The 16737-nt window shown below is 38.0% G+C and overlaps 1 protein-coding gene and 1 pseudogene across 2 annotated transcripts in view; both read right to left on the bottom strand.

Annotated features, from left to right (window-relative positions):
* Positions 1–3178: 3178 nt before the first annotated feature.
* LOC144604389 (translocating chain-associated membrane protein 1-like) overlaps positions 3179–16737 on the bottom strand; it is a 65220-nt gene continuing 51661 nt past the window's right edge. The window contains exons 7-11 of one of the 2 annotated variants that reach the window (XM_078418736.1): positions 16006–16076; positions 12767–12871; positions 11036–11179; positions 8498–8655; positions 3179–6763 (exon numbers count right to left, since the gene is read on the bottom strand). In XM_078418736.1, the coding sequence (XP_078274862.1) occupies positions 6690–6763; positions 8498–8655; positions 11036–11179; positions 12767–12871; positions 16006–16076 (552 nt within the window). In that variant the 3' untranslated portion in view covers positions 3179–6689. The remainder of the gene's footprint in view (positions 6764–8497; positions 8656–11035; positions 11180–12766; positions 12872–16005; positions 16077–16737) is intronic. The other variant, XM_078418737.1, reaches the window with a different exon arrangement.
* Positions 8987–9136, bottom strand: LOC144604722 (U1 spliceosomal RNA; annotated as a pseudogene).

Below are 16737 nucleotides of genomic sequence, written 5' to 3'. Positions count from 1 at the left end.
TTAGATGGGGCAGTGAAGGTGGTGTAAGGCATGCTTTCCTTCATCGGCCAGGGTGTGACTATGAAGGAAAGGAAGTTATGCTGCAGTTGTATTGAACTTCGTTTGGGGCACTTTTAGATTATGTTCAGTTTTAGTTATCGTATTGCAGGAAGGATGCGATGGCCTTGGAGAAGAAATTTGCAAGGATGTGCCTTGATCAGAGACCATTAACTAAAAGGACACATTGGACATTGATAATTTTTTCAGGAGCATTGGAGGCTGAGCAGTGACCGGATAGAACTGTATAAAATTTTGAGATGAGAGGAATAGATTGGGTAGTCAGTCTTTTTTTCCCAGGTTGGAAATATCAATGACTTGTATTGACTAATTTCACCAGCTAATTTCTTCCACTATTAGGTAGCCTGTGAGCTGCATCCAATCATATAATTATTCCACCATAATCTTTTTTTTCTATCCAAATATACTATTTTTGACTTCATAATTTCTACTGCCATTACAATATCCTTTAACAGAACAATTGATTCCATCTCCACTCTCCGCCCCAATCTCTTCTGGCTGTGTTTTAACCTTCACCGTCAAATTTACAGTGCTAATGTTTTTGTCACTATGTCTCATTCAAGAGCAAGGTCTTGTATCTGCTGCCCTTCTAAGTAACCAAGTCCCATTGCTACGATACGTTATCAGGTCATTTCCCTTATTTTGTATAATCACTATGCAAACTTCCACATTTCAGTTCTAATGAAGTAACTCTTCAAACCTACTTCACTCACTGCAGAGTGCATTTCGAACCTCCTGAAATCCTTTTTGTAAATGGCATGATGGAAATGAAAGTCTTGCTTTAAGATTGCTAAGTTTTGTGATGCAGAAAAATACCCCACATCTCCCTGCAAAAGAGACTTCAAGGTTTATGCAGTGGGTATAATAAAATCACTCATATTTAGACTAAAGTAAAGCCATGCTGCAGGTCTTGAATCCGGCTGAGGTGAGTGACCTGTTGTGTCAATTCTCAAAGGAGTTTTAAGGAACTGAATTTAAGTTGCAAAGCCGATTTTAACAGTGACGCAGGAGACTGCAGATCTGGTAATCTGAGCTCAAATGCAAACTAATAGTGGAACTCAATGGGCCTGGTAGCACATGTGGAGAAGAAGGCCAGTCGACAATCCAGGGTTGAGCCACTTCATCTCGCCTTACGTATCTCGACCAGAAACGTCGACTGTCCATTCCACTCCACAGATGCTGATTGGCACATTAAGGTCCTCCAGCAGTTTATCATTTGCTCCCGATTTTTAACTGTTTTCAGTTGCCTTAGACAGCCATCTTATTAACCCCTCCATTCCTGCTCATCACTTTAGGCAAGGCAGCTCATTTAGGACAGATGGATACAAGAAATTACAGATGCTGGTCCACAAAAAGAGCACACAAACTGCTCAAATAGGACAGTAGCCTCGCAATTGTGAAAAAAGTATGTTTTATCATTCGACCGGGAGATTTAGTTGGTCAATCCCATCAGATTTTCTAGAAGCCTCGTGGAACTGAGGAGTGGTCCACCAGATGCTAGTGCAGGCGATCGGGAGAAAATTGCATCATAAAATAAAATGGACTCAAATGACATTAGAAAAATTGTTACAATTGTTACAGGAAGGATGTGGAGAATTGAGAGGGTGGAGAAGTGTTCACCAAGATGCTGCTTGGTTTAGAGGATAAATAGACATGATGAGAGGTTGGACAAACTTGGAATGTTTTCTCTGCAGCAGAAGCAGAGGGGAATCCTCACAAAGGTTTATAAAATTGAGAGAGGCAGCTAAGGTAGGCGGACAGAACTTTTGTCCCTTGGTGGAAATATCAAATACTGGAGAACTTAACTTCAAGAACAGAGGAGAAAAGTTTAAAAGGAGATGTGCGGGGCAAGTTATTATTTTAGGAAAAGGTGCTCCACAACATACGATGGGGTTATGTTCCGAGAAACCCATCGGAAACAAAAAATATCGTAAGTCGAAATGCATTGAATACACGCGATCACGTGGCCAGAAGCGAGCTGCGGCTCGCTGTCGTTTGCACCATCGCAAAGTCTAATTATCGTAAGTCGAAGCATCATAAAGTGGGGAGCATCTGGTGGCTAGTAGGTGACTGGAACAAGCTGTTCTGGATATTGGTGGAAGCAGATACAATAGTGGCATTAAAGTAACTTTTAGAAAGACATGAACATACAGGGAATGGAGGGATTATGGATAACGTACAGGTAGAAGGGATTAGTTTAAGTAGGCATAATTTTTTGCACAGACATCATGGGATGAAGGACTTTTCCCTGTGCTGTATTCTAATGTTCTGTAAAATAACGTAGACCCATTTCTCTGCCCGCAAAGATACTCTTTGATCCTAAAAGGTCTCATGCCTCAGTGTCAATTTTGTTTGATAAAGATCTTCCAAATCCCCTGGATTTTTTTACTATGTTAAAAGTGTCAGATATATGCATAGTATTGTTCACTTGTTGCTGATGAACCAGTTAATTTGGCCATATGGGGCCACCGACAATAAAAAACTGCAATGCTTTTGGATAACATTCAAAGAAGCTTTGATGTCATGTTCAACCACAGACACAACTAACTGCAGCATCACTAATTAATCTATCAGATAATTCAGTTCCAGAACATTTGAATATTTGACATGGAGCCAATGGGCAATGTCAAGACTTTCATCAGTAGTTACGCATTTTTACACAATAGACTGTTGCTCCATATCTAACTGCAACATTCGTGTACTGAGTATTAAGAGAGTATTTATACACAACCAGTTTCTTTGTGCTGTGTATTATACAGTGTAGGAAGGAACTGCACATGCTGGTTTACACAGAAGATAGACACAAAATGCTGGAGTAACTCAGTGGGTCAGGCAGCCTCTGGAGAAAAAGAATAGGTGAGGTTTCGGATCGAGACCCTTCTACAGACTTAGTTAGGGGAGAGGGAAACTAGAGGTATAGAACAAATCCGAGCCGGCACCGATGGCCAAGGAGCCCACAATAGTCAATTGTGTACACCCATATATGTTGGATAATCCTTCATTTCAAATATGACACTTCTCAGAATCAAATCACATGTCTGCAAAGAAATTACTGGCACCCTTTTCAACATAAAAAAGTCAAAATGAAGAAAGGTCACAAAAATGTTTCCGATGAGGCAACAAGTTTATTTTCAGATTACAGAAATAGTGGTTTTTATAACAGATTCAAGGTGTATTTTCAACCCACAAGACCCTGCTGCCAAACATACATTTACAGAGCTTGGCATTTGAAGATATGCTTGAAGTAGCAACCAAAAAGAAACACAATACCATGTTCTACAACCCACAACTAAATGTAACAAATGACAAACCGTGTAGAATTAAATAAAAGTCATCTTGAACTATGTTCTGTTTTGCCAGTAGAGGGAAAAAAAGCCCTCACCACTGGCAATAAATTCATCCGAACACAGAAATAAATGCATCAGGAACAAGCTGTTACAGTTACATTGATTCACAAAATGTATCAGAAAAACAAATTAACATTTACATGACCGAGTTTAGAAAAGCTTGTGACATTCAGGACTATTCTCATTTTCACTAACCACCTAAGTGGTTATGTTTCAGGTCATAACATAATGAAGTTTAAGCTGCTCTTTACCCATAGTAGCCTCCCTTTCTATTTCCAAAAAGGGACAATTAAATTTTATATACACTTGCAAGAAAATAGACTGGGGAAATAACTGCGTTGTGAGATATCCCATTGGAGTTTCAGTATTTCCTCAAGGATAACATCAATATTCTGTTCAAATCTGCCCATCCTGTCAGTCACACGGGATGTCCTGTCTCCCTAAAGCACTAACAAAGTGCAGCAGTAATCATATTTTTTCCAGTCCACAGAGAAAATACAGCTAACGACTACATGCAAATTACTCCAACCATCACATCAGTAAGGGCATGTTTCCCAGAGATAGTCCTTTGTCAGAGCTGGAGTACAACAAGAGGTTGAAAACAGTGCTATTACTGGCAGGATGTAAATGTTGTCCTCCACTCCAATCACAAGAGTTTGAGAAAAACTAACAGTAAATTTTATTTTCTTGTATGTCAATTGTACATGCAACATTCACAGCAGCAGGCAGCATGAAACATGGACTGTGCTCCAATGTGGGCACCAACACATTGTGTTAATCAGTATGAAATAGTGGGATTTACCTCAAACTTTGTGTTAGGAAACAATTCATGGAATTGTTCATAGAATTTTACAAGAACAATGCAGCTTCCTATCTTTATAGAAAGACAAAACAGGTACATTTACTCTACTCAATGGCATTATACCAGTGTTTGAATGCAGTATTTTTTTGTACAAAAGATGGTGATTCAATATAGATGGAGTGTGCACAAATTTACTTTATTTGCATTTGTTTTTTATGTACATAAACAACAATATGGCACATGGTCAATGAATTCTCAATGCAGTATATTTTACGATTAAACGATATTAACTCTCGATGCAGTGATTCAATACAAATAAGTCAGTATAGGCTTGCAGATAAGGTCATTTAGTATGTACTTGTGTATATGTGGTGATTTGTTACAATTGGACAACTGAGTGTATGCATGCTCATTTGGTAGATTTAATGCACACCAACACAAATGTTACTTAGTATGTATGGATGTGAAGAATTTTGTAAAAGACGAAACAAGTACTTACACAAGCTTTCATTCATCATTTTTTTTAAAGATACCCCTGGGTTTAAAAAAATAATAATTTGAGAATTGACCAAGTTTATTAGAGCACATAGTGGAAATCAACCAAATTAATTGGAGTTATTTTCCCATTACACTACTTTAATGACAAAGTGGAGATCAATAAAAAATATCTTTAGAAGATGCATAAAACTTGGATGTTCCATCAGCCACAGGCTTAACTACCCCCAAAATAATCAAAATCCTGTAAAGATTTTTTTTAGTTAAGGCAGGTAATCAAAGGGGCTAAAAGTAAAGATTTGAAGAAAGATTACCCTAAACAAGAAGAATGTCCCGAGAGAAAAAGCTGTTTGAAAGCATTTAACTCTTAGAAGGAAACATAAAGGACAAAGTCGTTTCCAAATTAAGCATGTTTGGAAAATAATCTACTTTAAATAAGTCATGTAAAATACTATTGATGCAATTGTCATTAAAGACAAGCTAGTTCCTGATCTGACATTTTAGAACAGTAAAACACTTTTTACTTTGATTAAAATAAACAATATTTGTTTAAAATGCTATTAAACACAAGGTAAAAGTTTTTTGTTTGAGATGAAAGAATCAATAATGCCGATATAGTGGTTTAACTTTGATGCCGTCATTTTAAGACTACAGAAGTAGACAACGTTTGTCAAGTTAAGGCACAGAACCCATCATGCATCAATCGGCAAAGCACTACGCTGGCAAGTTTAAAGTGACTAAAATGATCAAGAATACACTATATAGACAAGAACAGACTGCCTTTCTCCATTAACTTTTTTTTTTTAAATCCCCTGAAATAATATTTTGCCAAGTTACATTGTCGCTGCAACAAGGCTATATTTGGATGGTCATTCTTTACAAGTAAAATCAAGGACACTTGAATAAACTTACGAAGGGAGTCATCAGGGGTGGAAGTCAAAACACACAACACATTCAGACTATTTCCCTTAAATCATCAAAGTAAAACAAACTATGTATAAAATGTTAGGGTATCAATGGCAGCATTTACCAATCCTTTAAAAACACCCAGGTGCCCAAAGAGGCTGGTGCAAAAACCCAAATGAGTTGCGATTATCTGCAGCAAAATAAATTACATATTTGATTTGAGAAAATGTCTGTAAATATAAAATGGGCCTTAGTCAACGTTGTATTCTTGGGATCAAAGCATCTTTAGTGTAATGCAGGAAATTGTCACACAATAACTGGTGGGTGAGGCAGAGTTCTCCTTTTGATGCAGAGAGAAATACAGTACAAAGAAATGTTACATTTCATGTTTCAATGTGTGCTAACAATTTGCTGGTGTCTGGAATGATACACAGTCCCTCAAATGCAAGTAGCACGAAAAACTCACTGAAGATCAAAGAAACTGCAGATGCTGGAATCTTGAGCAAAAAAAACAAAAGGCTGGAGGAACTCAGTGGGTGAGTCTGAAGGATCCCAACCCAAAAGGTCATCTGTCCATTCCCTCCACAGATGCTGCTTAACTCATTGAATTTCACCAGGCTTATGTTTTACACACATGACTCATTCGTTCTGTATTATTTCTATACTACTCTGAACATATTGTTACAGCTCAAAGATTCACACCTGCTGCATTGGTAATAAGGCTCATGATGGCCTTTAACAGAGGCATCTAATTGGCTGAATTCTCTCACCCCCTTTACCACAGCTACATTTTCATCATTTAGGTCCATCCAAAACTGACAACAGCACAAAAAAACTGCGCATCAGAGTAGAGCTTTATCATTTGAGAATTTGGTAAACAGCTCTGTGTGGGACACCATTTCTCTTTGCATAAGAAGAGCTCTCACAGGGGGGGAGGGGAGGGTAGTCATCAATTTGTCTGCCTAACTCCTGATCAGCAAAAAATGATGAAAGTAGAGTGGTTTAAGGCTGAGCTTTGATGAGACAAGTGAGATTATTCAGAGTTTTCTTTCTCTTGAAAATTCTCATTTTATAATCCAACTTCATGAGGTTTTTGCTTTCCTTGCCCGTGGTGATGTTCCACATTCTGTCTTCATTGTCCCATTAGATGCGTTTGCTGCAAAAACATTTGAAAAACACCATTGTTAAGAATGCAAAAGCTATCTGCTTAAAACATGCAAGGTCATAAGTGATAGGAGTAGAATTAGGCCATTCGGCCCATCGTCTACACCGCCATTCAATCATGGCTGATCTATCTCTCCCTCCTAACCCCATTCTCCTGCCTTCTCCCCATAACCTCTGACACATGTACTAATCGAGAATCTATCTATTTTTGCCTTAAAAATATCCACTGACGGCCTCCACAGCCTTCTGTGGCAGAATTCGACAGATTCACCACCTTCTGACTAAAGAAATTTCTCCTCATCTCCTTCCCAAAAGAACGTCCTTTAATTCTGAGGCTATGACCTTTATTCCTATTCTCCCACTTGTGGAAACATCCTCTCCACATCCACACTATCCAAGCCTCTCACTATTCTGTATGTTTCAATGAGGTCCCCCCTCATTCTTCTGAACTCCAGCGGGTACAGGCCCTGTGCCAACAAATGCTCATCATATATTAACCTACTCAGTCCTGGGATCATTCTTGTAAACTTCCTCTGGACCATTTCCAGAGCCAGCACATCCTTCCTCAGATATGATGCCCAAAATTGCTTACAATATTCTAAATGCAACCTTACCAGCGCCTTATAGAGCCTCAGCATTACATCCTGTTTTTGTATACAAGCCCTCTTGAAATAAATGCTAGCATTGAGTTTGCTTTCTTTACTATCGTTTCGACTTGCAGATTAACTTTGAGTTTACAGAGGTTTGCATTCAATAGAAATCTTTGAATTTAGCAATAAATAATTAGGAATCCCAAATCCACAGTATTATCCAGCTGCAATTAAATGATGCAAATTTATATTGATTTTCAATGTTTGCTTCATGAGCAATTACTTCTAAGAATAACTAATAATAGTTTAACTTCCTATACAGCATAACTCTGTGCATTAAAGGTTCATTGACATGTTTAATTACATCATTAAAGAGTCTATACGTATATAAAGGCAGACTATATGTTTTTCCTATGCCATTATATCAGGAAAGGTGACCAGTTGTTTAATTATAGGAACCAATGGAAAAATGTTGTGACCACTTGTGCCTTGAGGAAAAAGACCAATGGAAAGAAAGTAATTAGTAAATGGTTTAAACTTTATACTTTTAACAGAGTAACTTTTGTACAAGCCAATTAGTACGCTTGGCAATTTTCATTTATATTTCAGATCTTTCATGGTATGCCTGTACTCAAAATAAAGCAGATAATATGCTGTTGCAGAAAGTCAGATCTAACAAAATACATTACTCTAATAAAGTGCAACAATGTATTAAAGGCCTTAAATTTATTTATTTATTGGATGCCAAGGAAATATGGGATTATGATGACAGTAATGTGGATGGATTTAAGCTGTACCAGCCACAAAGTTAAATGGTGAAGCGGTCTTGAAGGGCTTTAATTAAAAGTTTATGTAATTCTGAGATGTGTACAAGATGATGCAAAATACCAATGCAGCAAGGGGTCCCGTGGCCCGAGACCTTTTTCACCGCTTATGCAAACAATTCACATCTAGCTCTGGAGAAATCCTCCTGCAATGTACTGGAACACCAGCACGAATTACAAAGAGGGGATGGGCAAGAAAGTTTATACTCCTGTTTGGGTAATTATGAAGACCACTTTTGATTGCTCAGAGATTTGCTCAAAAATAAAATTAGCAAGCCACATGTAATTAAACTTTCCTGGTTTAATACTTACACTTGTATTCTTTTTTTGATGGTTTGTTCTTGGTATTGGCTACTTTCTTTTTAGGGATCTGATTCTGAGTGTGCTCCCTCCACTTCTTCAGCTGGAAGTTAATAAACTTCCACATCATCCATGCTTGTGTTAAACAAATAGCTGCTAAGCAACTAATCCTGTTCAAATAGAGGCACCCGCAGGTTAATGAACCATTTGATTATTCAAAGTAAAAATACAAATATGGAATTTAGAAGGCTATGCCACTAATTGATTATAACACAAATTATAATTATATTTCTTTAACAATGTATCATCCGGAAATTTAAAAAAATTGTAACTCACAACTAAAACTGGGTAATAAGTTGCATCTGAGCACAATACTGTACAGGCCAAATACAACTCTCTGCATGCTGATTTTCCAATTGTATATCTGTTGTCATTTGCCCTTGCAATGTTTTTTTTTTGCGTTTGAGCGAGAAGGTTTAATTCTCTTTTTAGTTTGTAAACCAGGGGAGAGCGCGAACGCAGTCCCGCACTACCACAAATTTTGCGGTCGAGTATCCCGCATTTGGGGACATCGCAGGCGTCAGCACACCCGAAGTGCAATGGGATAGCCTCGTCCTGGGAGAACCTTTTTTTCCCCCAGAAAATACTTTATTCAAGTAATAAATATCGCTTACAAAACATCTTTTTAAACAAACCCATCCGACATTTCCGGAGGTTACACATTCGATACAGGCATTCACTTCCAAATTTCCAGGCATTTACTTACATTTACAGACATTAACCCAGTATCCCTTATGTGGAAGGGCGTCTCCACCACACCCTGCCCCCCATGTCCAGCAGCGGAAGGCCCCTAGACTGTGGTCCTCCCCCACAGGGCCTTGGCGTTGGCTGCACCAAGCTTCAGTGCGTCCCTCAGCACGTACTCCTGCACTCTGCAGCGGGCCAGTCGGCAACATTCCTTGATGGACAGCTCGCTCCGCTGGGAGGCCAACAAGGATCGGGCAGACCAAAGAGCGTCTTTCACCAAGTTGATGACCTTCCAGCAGCACTCGATGTCGGTCTCCGAATGCGTCCCTGGGAACAGTCCGTAGATCACAGAGTCCTCTGTGACGGAGCTGCTCGGAATGAATCGTGACAGGGACCCCTGCAGACCTCTCCAGACTCCCTTGGCAAATCCACACTCTGTGAAGAGGTGGGCCACCGTCTCCTCTCCGTAGCAGCCGTCCCGAAGGCAGCGTGCGCCGGTAGTGAGGTTCTGGCGGCAGATCTGACTGGGAGGGCTCCCCTCACCGCCAGCCAAGCCAGGTCTTGGTGCTTGTTGGTGAGTTCTGGCGATGAGGTATTTTGCCAGACAAGCGGGGCAGTCTGTTCTGGGAACCACGCCACAGGATCCATGGAGTCATTCCCTTGCAATGTTTCCCTCCAAAAAACAAGTACATTTCTGAGGGAAAGTAACACAAGAGAGCCTTCATTCAGCTTTTAGTGGCGAGTTACTGGTTAGCATAGGACGAGTCTTAGGAATTAGTCATATATACAACATTATTACATTATATACTATTTTATCTTCCATCTTTTTTATAAAGTATGTTAGGAAGGGTACTCCCACAATTTTTTTAAATACATGTCATTGAAATTAGATACCCTACGAAAAGCATGTCTAAAGTCGATACCTCAAAATTTCCCAAGGGAAAAGACACTGACAAAACTACAACTGCTGCCTTGCATACGTGATCTGTTATACTAAAAAAAGCTTACAAGAAAGCTAGAATTTCTCAATTTTATCAATACATTTTCACAGAAAAATAAATTGTCCCATCACAATTACTGTTAGCTGTACACTTAATGAAACAGAGCCAATGAGCACTTAGTTGAAGCAGGACATTTAGAAAACTCATTCTGTGGTAGTCAAATGAACAAACATTTGTTCTACGGCAAGACTCATGACCAACTAAACTAACGTTTTCTTTTCCATTAGTTATCCCACAACACAAAGCTTTTTTTATAGCGGGGTCTTACATAAACAAAATAAGTTTTCAACCTGCTTGTCAATTCATGGCATGTCTAAACGTAAAGAAATAAATCATATTCATCCTTTAAAATGTGATTGCCTTGTTTTACTTCAAACTAGTATTAAATTAGCTAGACAGATAAATTAGCTAGTCTGGGCAATCTTTTGTAGTTGTGTTAGTCTAACAAAATAACCTAAATTATTGGAACTCGGGCACAAGAAATGTAATGCAAAATGCCATTTGGCTCTTCTGGTTTGTAATGGTAAAAGTGGTTCTACCAACCCGACTTCACCTAACCCTCAGAGTACACATTCTTCCCAGCTTATGAACACCAAACCTCTGTGTAGCCCCTTCATGAGGGGCATCAAGCATCTTCTGCCCTGTGGGAATGGGTTGACATAAATGAGTTTCTTTGCCATATGACTCTCTTTCCCTCTCTATGATGAGTAATTCTTACCCATGCCAAATATCACAACTATATTTTCATTCTAACAATGGGTGCAACATTTTTTTAAATATTGAACTACACCTTTTAGCATACCTGACAGTCAGTGTGTTGAAATTTCCATTTGCCATTGAAAAGTCTTGATTCTCTGCTCTCGCCAGGCCAAAGCCAAAAGTGAGAACAGACAAGGTCAAAGTGAGAAGGCGGGCCATTACAAAAAGCAGAGCCCACAGAGTGAAACTAGGAGAAAAGAAATGCATTTTGTAACTGATTGTTAAACTTTCACTTTATCAAGATAATCATATCCAAGAGCAATGTGCTACAGATTTCAGAAATGTGGACTAAAAATAGATGTTAAAAATACTCAGCACATCAGATAGCATCTGTGGAGAGAGGAACAGTGTTCACATTTCTAAATGATCATTCTAAAATCTCATCTATTGAAAGTCAACAGAAATACAAACTGTTCTTCCCTCCCCCGACATGTCAAATGCTTCCAGAAGTTTCTATGAGGTTATTTATACAATCTATTTTCAGGTGCTCATTCAACATTTGTCGTGTTGAAATTATTCCCATCATCATCAGTTGTATGTTACTTTATAACTGAATGGCATGATGTAGTAAAATTTCTTAACTTTTCATCTTAGGTCAACTACTCCATGGTAAAGCATTTTATAGTCCAGGATCATAAATTTTCTTAAATTGGCCATCCATAAACATAGCGACGATTTTAAATTGATGATAGCTTTTTCCAATTGGAAAAAGTGACATTTCTATATTTCCCCAACAAAGATCCATTGTAACAATCCCAAGTATGGAAGATATCTTTCCTGGTGAAACAATGATTTATTTCTATTTCTAACAATTTAGAACTTACATATTTCTCAGAAAGTCACCTCATTATGGCAAGGAGCATAAAATCAAATTGGATGAGTGCATTTTGAAATCCAACCTCTATTTGACCCACAATCCTAACCCTGAACTTACTTGGGATTCTAAAATTTTAGAAACTATATGTATATTGTCACTCATCGCTTTAATTGTGACCTTGATGCCCAAGGAACAGCACACAATCGTTCAATTTTGAAATTTATAGCCTTGCACATTCAACAAGGGGAGCTTCAGAATTTCAATGAATAATCAGTGGGTGCATTTTCTGAGAGAGCTGTCATGAGATTATATCTCCACTAGTCTTATTTACACTTCCTCCAGATCAAGCCCTAATTATTTCACTAGTTCTTCCTTCTCTGCCTCGGAAAATATTTAACTTTTCCAGTTCTAATGCAAAGCCATTACTTTAAAACATGAAATGTTCCTCCCTCTCTATGGCTCCCACCATGTCTGTTTTTATTGCAAATACCTGGGGCCAATGTTTTTGTTTGTTTTCTTAATTTGTTAGTTTTCTATTTCTTGCCCTTTCTTCTTCTTCATTAAAATCTCCCATTTATTTCAACTGGCTGTTTTTCAACCCCAAATGCTGTTGCTCCCCTGCTCCCACAATGCTAGAGCTTCCCCTCCAATGTCATGTAATGAATCACAGCAATCTTACTACTGTTTATGTGGAAAGATAGACACGATTTCTGATGAGGAGAGATGCTGATTGAACCAAATCTTGCCTTCAACACTTTCATTTTATCAACAACAAAACACGAACAATCATTTTCCTCTCCAGCCCAAGAGTTAACCGGGACTGAAGATTGAAGCTACTTCTTACTGGATAAAGTTGCCTAGTCATGATCCTAAATACAGAGAAAAACAATGACTGCTTGTACTCCAAAACTTTTGACAGATCGTATTCCTAAAGAAAGGTCACAAAAGTATTCTTACCCTTTTTGCTTGTTTTCATCACTGAAGTAAAATAGTCGTGATGCATGAAACAAAAGCTCTACCAGGTAATGCGGCACCAAGAGAATCAACCCCAATCTGTGGAGGCTGTGACCAAAACAAAGCACAAATAAAATTCAGCTTAAATAAAGGTTTTCGATACTTCTAAACAATACGCTGGAATAACTGTTTCATTCTAAAGAAAATACCAACCTTGAAACAGGCACACTAGTGCATTTCATTTGAATAGTGTTCACAGGTATAAAGAGTCTATTTAAAGCTATCACAAGGACAAAACATGCACCACAATATATTTTCATTTTGGACATGGTAAACTTTGGCATTACTATACACAAGGAATACATTTAAAAAGAGGCGAGGGTGGTTAAAGCAGTGCATTGACTACTAACCTGAAGCAACAAAATCACTCCTCTGAATACTATAAAGCAAAACCACAGATCCTAGTAAACAATTTGTTTAAAACTATCATTAGTCCCTCTATTCGACCAATTGTAATTATATTTACCAAGGGGATATAATCCAATGAATGACTTTCTAGAGGTGCCTTCTAATATATTAAGCAAAATGGCTGCTGATAGGAATAAGCTTGGACAACTGTTGCAGGCTGACCATGTAGCCTAGCCGACTTACAAACTGTATGTTGTCCTGGCCCAACATCAACTTACTTACACCTTCCAGCAGAAGGCATGGATAATGTACAGGAAAATTAATCTTGGACTATTTCCCGCTTTTAGCTTCATGGTCACTAAGGCCCAGTCCCACAACAGAGAACATAAATGCAAGATACAGCAGATGCTGGGAATCTGAAATAAAAGCAGAATGATAGAAATACTCAGCAGTACAAGCAGCATCTGTGGAGACAGAAACAAATGTAATGGGCCTGATTATACTCATTGCCCATATCCCCCATTCCCATGAACATAGCTGGAAATAGAACTGCTTGTCCAAATGGGCCAGGATTGAACAGTAAGGCCCTGAGCAGTGACGGGCCTCCAACAATATGTAAGTACTCCAGAAAAAAATCCTGGTCATGAAATACTTTTGGAAGCAAGTCCTTGATAGTGAACATAGTAGCCTCGTCCCTAGATATGTTTTCTATCAAAATTTTCACTGTTAAAAGTTACAATTTGATTCATTAAGCATTTGTAAACAAAACCAAATTATAATTTAAACCACAATATATATTTTTAAATTCATCATTATTTTCTTTCCCTTCTCCTCCTTGTAGGCCATTTTTCCAAATGAAAATAAATGAGCTTTCAGATCCTGCGCCAGGACTAACACAGCACAAAGCTAATTTCTCAGCCCAAATTATGGGGAATCTATGCATGATTCTGCCCAAGGGGAATTCAGCAAGTAAGCACAGAAAGTAAACTCCAAAATCCATTTTAAGCCGAGTCCCAAAATTACATGTACAGTACTTAGAAATGACAGACCGCTGTTTTAGGCTGATGATCAATGAACTGAATTTATACCTGAAGATTATGAAATTGAAAGTAAACTTTGTTTTTCTTTCCAGAGATGCTACACTGAGTATTTCTCACATTTTCTGTAATTTGTTTTTCCCTTGCTAGTAGTTTCATTACATACATCAATTCTGAAATTATTTGCCTCGAAAAAACTAAATGCTTTAAATGGAGGTACCAATCCAGTATTCATAAATCACATTTACAAAAAAACCCAAATTTTTCTATTCTGCTTGCAATTTCAGATATCCATTTGTACATCCTACAAATTTTGTTATACACCAATGCTTTTATCATCACTTTAACCTTGCTCTTTAATTTATTTTATAATTTAATCTCTCCTGCATGTCCCATGTTATTTCTGCCTCACCCATCTTTCTTCTGCTCCTTAAAATTAGTTCGTTTAGTTAGTGACACAGCATGGAAACAGACCCTTTGGCCCACCGAGTCCGCACCAACCAGCAATTAGCCTTACATTAGTTCTACACTATGCACTACAAACAATTTATAGAAGCCAATTAACCTACAAACCTGCGCGACTTTGGAAAGTAGAAGGTAACTGGAGCACTCGGAGAAAACCCCTGCAGTCACAGGGAAAATGTACAAACTCCGTACTGACAGCACCGGTAGTCAGGTGAACCCAGGCTCTGGCGCTGTAAGGCAGCGACTCTACCTTTGCGCCACTGTGCCATCCATAATCAAACCTTTCATGTTATAATGAAATATCATCAACCTGAAAAATAAGAGCTCTCGCTTCAGATACTGCCTGATCTGTTCAGTATTTGTTGCATTTTGTGTTTTATCACCGATTTCCAACCTGCGATGTTTTGCTTTTAATTTTTAATTATGACGTATTTGCTAACAAATTTAGTATTGGTTTAATGTGGTCAAAAATATATATATTATGCAGAAATATTTCTCTGCATTTTAACAATTTGCAGGAAACGGGTTTATTCAAAGTTGATTTAGCAAGTTTTATTGTGTAACCAATGGATAAACGACATCAGAGCAAATGTCAATTTGCCTGGACTTTTAAGCTGACATTGAGACCAAGTGTATTTGTCAACATTCCACATTCAAAATTGTTTAAGCAGAATCATTAAGGTTAGGGAATATTTAAAAGGCAAAGTCCATTCTTTAAGCCGCAATATTACCTAAAAGATATGCATCCTGATAAAATTAAATGGAATTTGGATCATATGCGCTCATTTCATCTCCAAGAGCTATCAGAACTGCAAAAAGGAGTAGGCCCTCCAGCAGAGAGCAATGAAAACATATTTTCAGAATGGGCTAACTGTGTACCACTTCTTTTGAAATCTTTTAGATTGTTATATTTTCTACCAGTCAAAAGATTTTAAAGGAAAAGAATGCAAGGAGAACAATGTGCAAAAGGGAGCAAGGCACTAACAGCAGGAGTTAGGAGAAATCAGTAGAGAAAGGGGATGCAGGTGGTGTGTACTGATCAACAGGTAGCTTTCCTGACATTGTGTTTCTTTTCAAAATATCTTCTGCAACCTTGAAGAGAGCTCAATACAGATCCAAAAAGAAACAGAATGCAAGGTGGATCAAACATTTTTTGTTCAAGGGAATCTCGATTACCCACCATTTTCCAAAACAATATGGAGTGAAGGAATCGGAACGAAGATCATTTTTGCATTTTTGGCAGATAATCAAAGTTCCACTATACAAAAATAAATCCAAATTGTGATCTAAATTTAAAATAATTCTGCACTAGACACATGGTTAAAAACTTACGTTAATACATAGGCACCAGTGATTTGGAATATGTAAAGGCAAATGTAGTACAGCTGTCGAGCGATATCCTCCTGTAAGATTTAACAATTTGAAACAAATGAGGAACAGAACTTAAGTTGAAAAGACACAATGAGCATCATGAAGCAGGGATGCAGATTTGTTCTACATTTCCCCAGAGCTGATACTGTTCACAATGCCAGAAGATAATGCTGAGAGGAAACTTGGTACTTCCCTGGAGGGAGGGAGAAGTCAGGAGTATCGCTGCAGCCATTGTTGCACATCTTACAAGGAAGTTGGAGAACTAAAGGAGGCTTTGAAACAGACTGCTCAGTTTTCTGCCCACCTGCTTTCTTACTGGAGGAATGGCATGGGAGGACTTCAAGGAACATGAAAATAAAAACATAATTTACCAATAAAATAAATGATACACAATGATGCAAAAAAAAAGTCCACACATCATTTCCTTGCATTCAAAATCAATCTCCTTAAAATTGTCAATATTAAAATGGCAGTTTTAGCCATAATTTGAAATCTATTCCAGAAGCATTCTGGAATTTGTGCAGATCAATTCACGTATAACTCCACTACATCGAAGTAGCAATTAATTATTTACACCTCTTCATGGTCTGTTAAGTCAGCTGAATATCTTGGTTCAATGAATAAAATTCTGACAAACACTTATTAATTTACTCTAAATTTGCCGTGGAAAGCATTCATTTGCAAGCTATCTTG

The sequence above is a fragment of the Rhinoraja longicauda genome, chromosome 22 (assembly GCF_053455715.1).
Source record: "Rhinoraja longicauda isolate Sanriku21f chromosome 22, sRhiLon1.1, whole genome shotgun sequence".
Lineage (NCBI taxonomy): Eukaryota > Metazoa > Chordata > Chondrichthyes > Rajiformes > Arhynchobatidae > Rhinoraja > Rhinoraja longicauda.
This window is presented reverse-complemented; position numbering and strand designations above follow the sequence as displayed.